Genomic DNA, 12134 nt, shown 5'->3' with positions numbered 1-12134 from the left:
AAGAGCACATTTCAGAATTGAGGATCTTCTCCAAAAAACCCTATCACTCCATTAGTATTAAAATAGACTAGGTTGCTAAGTTTAGCATTTCATCTGCTTTCAGCCGTCATGGTAAGAAATAAGGAGAGAAACAATCTTTTAGTCTGGCACCAGTTGTACACTTTCGGACTTTAGTAAACAACAGAACACGTTTGTCTACCTTGCAAAGCAACCTCATGCTCCAGCCTTACTTGTAGCCTCCAAGGAGTTCCAGCCAGGCTGGAGCAGCACCGATCTTAACGCTCTGGGTGAACTTGTTGACTGATACGCATAGACGTATTTGTGATTCCTGTTCGTCCTGTCACCCGTTCATGCTAGTTCTGTGATTCCAACTCCCAAGTACAGATTCCAGTGTCTCTTGCATATTTAAATTTTGCCAATTAGTTTTTTTCCCTTTTCACTGAGAACCTCAGTTCAGATTATGTTGAATTTTTGCAATGATGTTATTAATACTTGAAAATGTGCATTGTAAAAATTGTGACAGACCTTTAATTTATGCATCTCTTCAGGGCTCCATTACACTTTTAGCACTGCCAAGCATTGCTTGTACAGTGAAGAGTCTGTGAGCTTTTGCACTTCTAACCATCATCTTTTAATAATTTAAAATTATTACCTACCTGGCTATTGAGGTCCTACTCTAATGAGAATCTGTTCCAGATGCCTACCTGTAAAAGCGCAGGCCTTTTTTAATGTTAGAATATACATTCATGTAGTTCTCCATCAGGATCTCAAATCTCTTTCAGGTAAAGGTAGTTAAGTGTTTGAGAGTGCACAAAATGATCTGTTGGTTTGACAGGGACAGAAACAAAAAAAGGAGATAATTGTATTTGTCTGAAACTTGGAGAGTGCTGTATTTTAACCCTTGAAATGTGTCTAAAACCTCACGGCCACTCCTAAAAGAAGTTCAATAGTTACTTTAATAGTATCAGGATTCAATAGTTACTTTAATAGTGTCAGGACATCTAGTTTTATATCACATGTTAAAAAGATGGTGTTAATTGATGTTTACGTATTAGCACTGAGAAGGGCCCTAGCTTATTAAAGTAGCGGTGCATCTGTGAGGCATCTGATAGATTTGAACTGAAAGGTCAAACACTTTTAAAAGGCCTTTAAATGAGTAAGAGTTGCACTGATTGGTACCGTGCTCTACTTAAATATCTTAGGACAAAAGCTTGTTTATGGAAGAGCTACACATATCCATATAATATTCTATGTAAGGAACACATAGGTTTTACAGTAACCAATCTAAAGGTTTTCCACTGTTCTTGTGCTGTTTCATGTTCAAAAAGCAAGATTTACTTAATACTCTACATCAAAATGTCACAATTTTTATAGCATTTAGAAAAAACACTGCTTGTGACATCTGTGCTAAAGTAATTATATTTTTGTGTTAAGTTGTCTCCAGGTAGGCTTTCTTCCTTTCCCATTTTGGTTGTTCCTTGCAAATTATACTTGTTAAGTCATGTGGCAAATTCACATCAGCTTCAAATGACTGAAGCTATAATTATGTTTTGTTATATATGACAATTGTGACTGATAGTCACAGTCAGACCCGGTTCCCTGTTGTGTGATGTAACAAACATAGAATAAAAGACAGCCCTATTCCTAAATTGACTGTAATGTAGTTAAGACCAGACATAAAAAGTAGATTCAACAAACATTAGAAAGGTACAGAAGAGAGGAGATGGTGGAAATCATAATAAGAAAGTTCATGTATTTGTCGTATAAATAAGATCATACTCTGCTATACAGTAAGACCTACTTAGATGTTTTATCAACTAGCAATTTAAAGCCAAACAAATCACAGCACTTGAAACTTATCTTCTGTGTGAATAAAAATAGTAGAGAGTTGAATTTGAGCAGGATTTTGAACAGCACTGTCCCTGCATATGTTTTTGAAAATATTCATGTGTCTGCTTTTTAATCGAAGCAACACCTCATAAAATGCAACAAAAGGTACAGTACGCAACTAAATTAAATCAGTATGTAGATCTACACTTCTTGGCAGACACGTCACGTTTGCACCCCGGTTCTTCAAGCCTGTTCAGAATGAGCTGCTTCCACGAATAACTGCTAATCCACACCCAAGAATGACTATTCATCTCTGCGAGAAAGCGTAACTACAGTTTACTGAGACCAGCCCAGCACATGTGCAGAAAGGACTGATAGCAGCTTGTAGAAAAAATAAGACTCATTAAATCGTTTAGGGTCAGGTTTTGAAAAGTATCCGAGTGCCAAAATCTCTATTTTCTTTGTCGAGTTGAACACTTAACTCCAATAAGCACTTTTGAAAAGTGCATCTTTCTGCTGCTTTTCTACCAATGCAGGGATTCTCCTCGCAGAGCATTATCTTAGTACTTCCTCCATTTTAATTTGAAAGGATGGTAGTTTTCATGGGGGAACATTTTCTCCCTTTCAGGTAGGAATCAGTTCTTCATTATGGTCTGAATTTTGCTCTCTTCCTTTGATCTTACTATTTAATAACATCCACTAGTTAATAATGTCTGTACTTAAACAGTACTCTCCCAGCTGAATATTTGCACCTTTCAAATATTCCTAGCTATAGACTGCAATTGATATGAAACCACTGACTGTAAGACCAAAATGCAGCGATCTCCTTCACATCAAGAGCTCCATAGCGTCTATATAATCTGTAGCCCAAAGTCCCACTAGCCTCAGCTGAATACTGCAGAACCTCACAGATGTCTCCAGTGCTAGATTACTGCCTGAAAACCACACAGAAGCACCATTTTTCTTTTGTAGAAGGGATTTCTCTTAAGACTGATGACTTTGGCAAAGTAGCATGAGGAAAATTCATACTGCATGTCATCTGCTCTGACATGGCCCATAGGCAGAGCTGAAAATTAGCCTTTTGTTATCTGTAATCTTTACAAGAATATTAGTAGTAAGAAATAACAAAAATACAGTATAGACAATTTACTCAGCAAATCACTTCTTTATATGTCAGATTTTACTCATGAATGTGTGCTTCCTTTCTCAGGTAAAGGACACCTATTCTTTTCTAAATATCCCAATATTATTTTCCAGATAAACAGACCAGTACTACCAACATTTCATTACTGTTCACAGTTGGTGCTTTGTAATTCTATGTAATTTTAATTAAAGAAGAATTCTGAGACAGTCTCCCCCTGTGCTACCACCAAGCATACAATTAACTGTGTACAATTTCTGCTGGGAACAGTCACACAGTGATTTCAAATTAATAATTTATTATTGCTTCCATATTTGTATCCAAAAAAAAAAAGAAAGCATAGACTATGAACAAATGATCTACTGAAAACAGTGTATGAATTTGAAAAGAGTTTTTCCTCTACGTAGATTTTAAATGTCAGGAGCTCATAATTCTATGCTATGGACAATGAAGATAAATAGTCTCCTTAGCTTTACACTCTGAAAATTGCGTGTTGGAAAGCCCTTACTGTATGCTTGAGTGAGGAGAGCAGTGCAAGCAATTTCACGCACAGCCTTTCATCATCCTTTTGGTCTTGAATAAACGATTGGTCTAGTACTTCCAATATTGGAGATCCAGTTTCTGATCTTGACTGTTCTGGCATTTTCTTCGAATTAGAATCAGTATCAAAATAATAATAGCAACTGGTTTTCTATAAGCAGGCACGTCTGGGCTGATTTTTTTCAGCAAGTTCAAAAAGCAGGACTTTTAGCATAACTGCACTTACCTAGTCGTCTTTACAGAAACGATTCAAACAATTCTGCAGAGAGCTTACTTGAAAGCATCTTAACTAAGATTCCTCCAAATCAAAGTTTTAAACAATACATCTGAGGTTTCTTCAAAGTGAGTAATCAGGGAAGTCACTCGAATACTGTCATAATGACAAAAAGTGTCTTCAAATCAGAATATGCAGTCCAGTTCCTCGTTGGGAAGTATTCGCATGCTCTCTTACTATTGTCTGTCTTGATTTTTAGGGACTATTATGGAATACTATCACTTGAGCAGTGGAAAAGACTCAGGCACCTAGTAAATGAGATCAAAATACAATTTAATGCAGATGTAAAAGTTTAAATTTACACCTTAGCTGATTTCTTTGCAGTCCAACAGAAAAAAAAAAAATCTTTGAAAAACATGTATTATCCCACCACTAACTGTTGCTTTGAATTGATACTTAAGAACAACTTTCCTCCGAAGAAGCAGTGGTGTTCAGATATTCAAAATTTTATTCCGAGTAGATGCATTAATTTGCAAATATCATCATTAAAAAGAAACTCAAAACAATAAGTCAATGTCTAATTTTGTTGTCTGAGAGAATGGCAGAGCGTCTAAGATTGAAAATTGTTACCTGCATTTAGTGTTACTTTTGAGAACCTTAATATTTGTTTGAATGCAGGGTGGGGATTTACAAATATTGTTCCAGGCAGCTATTTTTTCAAATATAACATACAGTCCTTTTCACAATTTGACAAAATAAGTACCCACACTCCTTAAACTTTAGGCTACCCAGGTTACAAATAATATCCATTTGAGGTCTAAGTGTTAAACAGCTTCCAAGTACTTTTTGAGAACTTGGACTTCAGACTTATCAAAAGACAGCTGTTTATACGCCCTTTTTATAAATTATTGAGCTTACCATACTGGAAGCCATCAACCATTTACGTATGAGCAGAAATCTTGTTTATCTTAATATGGTGTATTGCCTTTAGCTAAGTGAACAGAAAGATGGACTGAGCTTTCAGAAGTGTTCAGACTGCCTAAATGAGCTCACGCTGATGTTAGCAGACATTTTATGTCAAATTCAGCAAGAACAGAATCAGACCACCGACCCATTGCATTTGAGCAAACACGTTACCATTTCTGATTCCTTTCTGCTTTTCTGAGGCCAACAAGTGTTTCAAAAATATGAACTTTGGTTACAAGCAAGCCACAAAGAAACACTTGGGCCCACCTGCCCTTTTTCTTATGTAAAAGATGTTGCTTGAGAAACACTTCAAGAAAAATAACCTCACTAAAAAAAAAAATAAAATATTGCATGTATCTTTTTTGGTACTTTCTTGAGATAAAATGTGTCTTAATGTTTTTTCCAGACATTCGGGACAGTGGGGGACCTAAGCCTGTGATGGTGTATATTCACGGAGGGTCCTACATGGAAGGCACTGGAAATTTATATGATGGCAGTGTTCTAGCAAGTTATGGGAATGTGATAGTCATCACAGTCAACTATCGCCTTGGGGTACTTGGTAAGAAGCTTTCAGCTTTCCATTAATCCCTGCAATCTGTAATGCAATTCATGTTATACGTGAGAATGTATTTAAAAAACAAAACAAAACAAAAAAATAACCAAACAAACAAGCAAAAGAACAACAATTTTTTTTGTTTTCTTTGTCAAAGAAAAGGTTTGTATTTTGGGGATGAGATATTATAGTATGGCAAGTATTATCTGGAAGAACCTGCTGTCATGCTTTTAGTGGTATGAAACAGGTTTTCCCTTTGCTGAGCTAAGCAAATTTTTTTCTGCAAGTAACAGCGATGTTTTACTTTGTAGACAGATAAATGAGATTTTTTTTTTAAAATGTTAAGTTATACATAATAGGGTTTTCTGTTGGAAGAAAGAGACTAAGTTTTGATTACCATGATTTTTTTTATACTTTGAATAAAGCTAAGGAGGTTATGAAAACATCATTTAATAAGAGCTGTATGTTTTACCTATCTGTTTTGTGCTCCGTTGTGGTTTTGAAAAGTGTTATTATAATTCAATTACCTCCAGTATTTCTTTTCTTGGCCAAATTAGAGAATGAATAGAGTTACTTTTGATTTTTTCAAATACAGTGAATAGGATATGCCGATGCTGTTGGTAGACTTGTGTGGTATCCCTCTGGTAGCTTGTATTTCTAAAAAATTATACTTTGCTATTTGCTCAGTGTAGTCACATTCATGATACAAATTCGCCAGCTCTTGAGACAACATGATTGTTGTTTTTTTTCTTCTGTGTATTCTACCAAACTATTGCACACTAGGGCTCCGCAAGCTAAGACTCCTTAAAGCAGGAGTTCAATACTGGGATATTATGGAGGTCAGTAGAGTAACTTCAGAATATGTACATAGGTATGAGGGTATTCCCTGTAACATCTGAAGTGGTGTGATAAGCCAGGTGTCATTCACAGCAGTGAGTTGGTTCTGAAGATCAGTCAACTTTTTTTTTCCAATTCCTAGGCATTAGCAACGTCTGCTACTCTGGTTTTCTTTTGTGTGGTCATTTTATGTCATCATGGCTCTGTTACTTTGTGCTTTGAATTCAGTTAGCACGACCCCCAAATTCATTGGTTCTGGTTTGCTCATCTGGGTAATTTTCTTTCAACAGTTTCATTTTTTATTAAAAGTTTGACATCTGAATGCACTTTAATTTTGGGGGGAGGGAATGGAATGGATTTTATCTTTAAGTTTTGAAACTTAGTCTACTACGGTTATGTTTTACAAAGGACTGAAACATTTCCAGAAAGATCATAACTATTTTTTGCTGGATTTATCTCCTTTAGCATCCAGTTGGAGGTTTCATTGGTGGTGTACTTCTTTAAGCAAAGCAATTCTGATATTTTGTATGTTTTTCTTCCTCCTCCTCATCTTCCAATTTATATAGCGACTTCAAGTCCTTGGGCACATATTAGTGCAGCAGTTAATAATCTGTAATCTGTACCTCTAATCAAGATTTTATTTTTACACCAGTGCTCTCATCTTTGATGTTTCAAGCAACGTTTATCTATATTATATGCCAGTAGGGTATTTTGTCCAGTAATACAGCATCCATTATCTGAAAGTACTGTTTATTTTTGTAAATTATTTAGTCTAATTCCTAAATCACTTGTAGTTGCAGTGTTTGAAAGGCCTCGTTGCTTGAAAGATGAAAATTGATTCACCTTCGTTGATGATAATGTCTTTTTCCTCTTGTAGTTTAACACTGATCCCTGAGGCAACCCACTGCTAACATCTTACTGAGCTTAGGAGGATTTCATTTGTGTTCGTGCTTTTGTGGTTCTTTGAACTTTGTGGTCTTTACAGAGCCTCAAGGGGCAGAGAGCTAATTTTCTTTTAAGTGGGACCTATTACAGTAAAACCTCTAAAACTCACAGTAGAATCCAGTGATTGGTATGAATACTTGAAAGTACTTTCAAACTAACTAAAATAACCCTGTATCAGGCTTGCAGGGTTTTCTTAGTAAAATAAATGCACCTGTTAACTATATGTAGCAGTTGTTCATATAGCTTGTATCCGGCACAATACCTGTCTGTCATGCATTAAATAAATAATGATGCCATATCACTAAATAGGTAGTGTAGAAACACACTAATAATCAAAAAAGAAAATGTGCACAGTTTGCATTTTTTCTGCCTTCGTTTCCGGGTCTTAAGATACAGCCTCAGAGTAGAACTTTTGCATAATTGTAGTGGATATCAACTTTTACTTTTGCTGTTTTGAAACTCTTGTTCATCACTGTTCAGCAGAACGTTACCCTTTGCAGTCACTAAATGAGAAATGGTTTTACAAATACATAGCAGACAAATTCTTGGCTTCCCGTATCCGATCCCATAAGGTGAGAGGTTCAGCATCACGGTTCGTTGTCTGTGGGACACCTAGATCTCACTTCACCACTGTGTAAAATGCCTGGCTGTACAGGGAGAAGTAACGTAGGGATTTTTTTCTTCACATGAGAAGATGTAGGGGCAAAATAAGGTCTCTGTTGTCACTTTCATATGACCTTTGTTGGTGTGGGTTTCTTAAATCAGTCTCTGTGGATATATATCTTAATATAGAAGATCTACCGGAGTCCTAGGAGTTTCGCTGTTGTTTCACCAAGTCACACTGTGACATTTCTTAACAAGGAAGCTGGTTAGATAAATGTTTAGCACTGCAACAGCCATGTTTTCTTCCAGACCAATAGTGATGGGAAGGGAGGATATGCTGTGATATTTGATTCCTTATAGTACTGTTATTAAGTCCACAGTAGACAGCTTTTGGTGCAATTCAGATTATTTTTCTGTTTATTCTGAGTGGAGACAACCTTTGTCCTATAGACAAATCTGCTCAAGGACCTGCATTTTATGGAGATGCAAACTTTTCTTCTAAATAAAATGTTAGAAATCACTTAAAAGTGAAATCCATTTGGGAAGGAGAAAACAATGATAAAAATTAAAGAAGCACAGAGCAAGTGCATTTAAAAACCAGACAAAACCCCAGCGAGTTCCCTGGCCCAATTTTGTCTTTGAAACAAGTCTGAGAATGAAAGTCTGCTAGAATCTTTTCTTAGATAAAGATAAGATGGAAAAGAGAACTGTTTGCCCTGGTAAATCAGGGACTACTGAATAAGAAGCCATTGGAAACAGACTATTTATATCTTCCTTAGGTTCTCTTTAAATGCAAGTCTTCTGCAAGCAATCTTATCTAGTGAGGAATGCTGCGTGAGTAGCCTAATGTCATTGAGGGACAGCATAGGAGTAAGGGCAGATATATTTCTATGGCTTGTTTTTAGGAAAGGACAGACATGAAGGCATGTTTGGATTGTGAACTCAACTAATTTGAGACTTCGAATGTTTATTTAAAATATCTCCAACTGGTAAAAAGCAGGAGCTCTTTATTTAAATTTCATGAAAGAACATAAAAGGATTACAAAAGGAGTCTATTTAACATCCCGAAAAGATCACGACAGACAGATTTAACACTGCCAGTGCTGTTTTCTGTGTTCTTGCTTACGAAAGGTTTATTTAGAAAAGGAGAATGCTTTGGGTCACCATTGGATGCTACCTCTTTTGCTCTCAAGAGGGGAGAGAAAGGAGAGAGCTGGCTTGTGCTAAAGGCATACTTGTTTCTTCATTTTATTAATTTATACTTCTTACTCTTGATTATCTTTTAACCAGAGGACTTTAATAGAACTGAAAGAAACATTTTAAATGCAGCTCACAAACTGAACTGGGGGATGGAAGAATGATTCACAGGAATCTCTAGGTTAAACACTACTTTAAATTTCCCATTTTTTTTCCTCTTTAAGAGGCAGTAGTTTTCCCTACAGAAACAGTAAATTGTCATTCCAAAGGTCTTGGTTAAAAAGGTGGTAATAAAGAAAAAGGAAAACTTATATGTATTTTGTATTTTCTATTTCGCATTCTAAATAATGTCTGCATTGGGGAGGAAAACGTTCTGTAACTGTAAGACCTTAATTTATGCCAAAATCAAAGCACACCCATAAGAGAGATTGTCTTCGTTATGCTTTTTTTAATTATAAGCAATTTTCCCTTTTGGGGAGGGTATAGGAACCGTTGCTCTCATTTAGTTTTGTATTTATATTGTCACCCTTTAGTTAGAGGATATTGACTGGGATTGCTGAGTAGAAAACACCTATCCAGGTATTCCGCCGCTTTGATTTTTTTTTTTTTTTCCTAGTTTGTACTTTTAATGCTGAAAGTAAAGTCACTGCAGCACACTGTTTGAAAGACCTGGTAGCCTTATTCTCACCAGTACATTGTTTCCCCAATAACTGCACTGAAATCCATGGCGCTCATAAGTACAGTGCTTCCCCTGGTGACAGAGCCTAGTTGCCCATAGTTTGAAACGATGCAATGAGGAGAAAGGGTACTGGAAATTTGCTACTCATGCACAGAGCTTCTTCTGAGAAAAGCTATTCTTAGAAGAGGTCTGTTGTGTTTTCCAGCCCAAACCTCAATTTTTCAGTAGTGTGTTGTGTCAGCTGGCTATGTTGGGCTGCAACATTCGTGTAAAATAAAACTTGGGCAAAGAAAACAGAACAAAGCAAAAATACTGTCGCAAAATTTCCTACTTTTATTAGTGACTGTTAAAACTTTATGGGAGATGTAGTGACAGAGGATGAGTCTTACTATGCCTTAACATGTTTTTTTTGCTGTGTGCTAGAATACGTTAGGAATATACATTAGGTTTGAATGTACATACTGCTTCTATGCAGAATCATGCCAACCAGCAATATCTTATTGGCTAAAGAAGTACGTGAAATATAAGGATACAGCCCTGCAGTAGGTGTTGGGCAATCTGTGCCAAGCCTAGCATTTCTGCCATTATCCATCTTTCTCTTCAGCAAGACATTGCACATTCCCAACAGGCAAAAAATAACGCACAGCCTTTCCTTTATGAGTAAGTTTATGCACGAGTTTGTTCCTATTGCTGTAGTAATTCTAGAATGTAGGCTAGTGAACCTTTTCACGGGATGAAGAATTATCTAGTTGACCGTTTGCAGGATTGGACACAGAGATGAGAATACATCATAATGAAAACTAATTCAGAACAACTTGGAAGTACTTGCCCATTTCAGGAGTCTAATTCCATTGTGATTGACTGGAAGGCATTGTCTTGTTTTGTTTTTATATTTTTCTCTTTCTAAATAGAATAACATACCATTTTTTTTCAGTGCTTTCATATTAGACCTGTTTTTTTCAGCGTTAATCTAATTTGTCGAACCAATTAATCCTTATTTTGGTAATTATTTACTTTTTTTGCTGCATTGCTCTGCTCTTTATTTTGATGTTATGGTAGTACTATTGAAAATATTAAACAGAGGATATCTTTCAAATATGTTTCAAAATTATATATGAAATTTAGACATAACCCTTCCAAAAGTTGCTTCATGTCAGATTAAAAAAAAGCTTTAGTCAACTTCATGAAGATATTGTGATGAATTGGTGTCCTGTGTCACTTAAGCATTTTTGCATATATAATCTATCGTGTCCCTATTCTGCAACCTGAAGAGTTGTCTGTCTTCCTGAAAATAAGCTTCTTCACTGTAGTAAAAGTAAGCATCACCCACTCATGCCCTGTTGACTATTCAGTGAAAGTACCAGTGGAATAAGAAGGTTTATGTTAGTTAGATATCAAAGGAGATTAAAAATGTCGCAGGATTCCTTTTCCTACATTGCTTAGGCTGTGGGGTTTTCTTTTATAGTCCACAATTTAATATCCAGTAAAACTGGGAAAATGTTTGATCATTAGCGTCAGTGACAAGCACATCCATTATCTTTTTATGAAACCTTAAAGGTACTGTCAGGAGATGGCATTTCATTCCAGCTTTGCTGTACCACCAAAGGGTCTCTGATGAGCCTTTTTTCTATTATCCATTTCCTAACATGTTTGAGTAAAAATGATAGATGAACAGAAGATTCCATATTATTGCCTAATTAGAAGTACATTACATTGAAAGTAAAGATGGGGAATTAATAGCAAAACACATCAAAATGATCAGTCAAAAATCATTCATTTAAGTTTTCTGAATTGGAAGAACATGCGGAGAATGTTAATTCATAAATGCTTTTAGGGGCCCTTGGCAGCTTCATAACAAGTCTCCTTTAGATATGTGAATATTAAGTGTCTTATAAATGAAATTTTCACATTTTGGGATTACGCAGTAGGGAAAGTGTCCAGACGGCCTTATCTGATCCCACCTTAGCCTTGGGCATCACTGTTTCTTGGTATGAAGCACTCCAAATGAATTTGATGCTAGATAAATAGAGGAAGTTAAGATAGAAAGCGTACTGCAGTTATCTATTCCCTCTGGTGGTGTACTTCACAAGGTCTGATTTACACAGACTTGGAATTCTAAAAATGTATTAGACAATTCTTATTTAACATAGTAGGTAACCTCAGGTCAGCCCAGTTTGCAGGAGGCCCAAGCACAGCTCATCTAGATTTACAGTGGCCTAATTTCATAGGTCCATTAATAGAATTAGCATTCAGATCTCAAACCTGCTGTAATTAATGACATTTTAGTGGCTTTTTTTGTGAGCTAGTACCAGCCAAAGGGAGTTATGTATGCAGTGAAGCAGAGAAAGGAAGATTGCCACACTTGAATCTGTACCATCAAAATGACAAAATGGACTTGTGGTAAACAATAGGTTATTGACTAGATATGTTTAAAGGGTCAACTGCAGTGCACAGCAGGCAAGATATTTATGAAATGGCAACCCTGAATATATAGTGCACTTTTAAAATGAACCATTTCTTTTCTATTTGTGCTTTTTCTAGCACAGCAAATTGACATGATCCATCTGCTTGAATAGATGGATACGCACCCGCTTCTCTATTTTTTAGGGCACAAAGACATCATTTTGCT

At 36.2% G+C, this 12134-nt stretch overlaps 1 protein-coding gene across 5 annotated transcripts in view; it reads left to right on the top strand.

Moving 5' to 3' along the window:
- Nucleotides 1–12134, top strand: part of NLGN1 (neuroligin 1) — a gene marked incomplete at both ends in the record, with an annotated part of 311850 nt that overhangs the window by 106408 nt on the left and 193308 nt on the right. For all 5 annotated transcript variants that reach the window (XM_082319321.1, XM_082319320.1, XM_082319319.1 and 2 more), the window contains one exon: nucleotides 5098–5250. In XM_082319321.1, the coding sequence (XP_082175447.1) occupies nucleotides 5098–5250 (153 nt within the window). The remainder of the gene's footprint in view (nucleotides 1–5097; nucleotides 5251–12134) is intronic.

This window comes from Platalea leucorodia (genome assembly GCF_965183815.1).
Source record: "Platalea leucorodia genome assembly, chromosome: 8".
Lineage (NCBI taxonomy): Eukaryota > Metazoa > Chordata > Aves > Pelecaniformes > Threskiornithidae > Platalea > Platalea leucorodia.
Note: the sequence above shows the minus strand (reverse complement) of the source record. Positions and strands in the feature narration are given on the sequence as shown.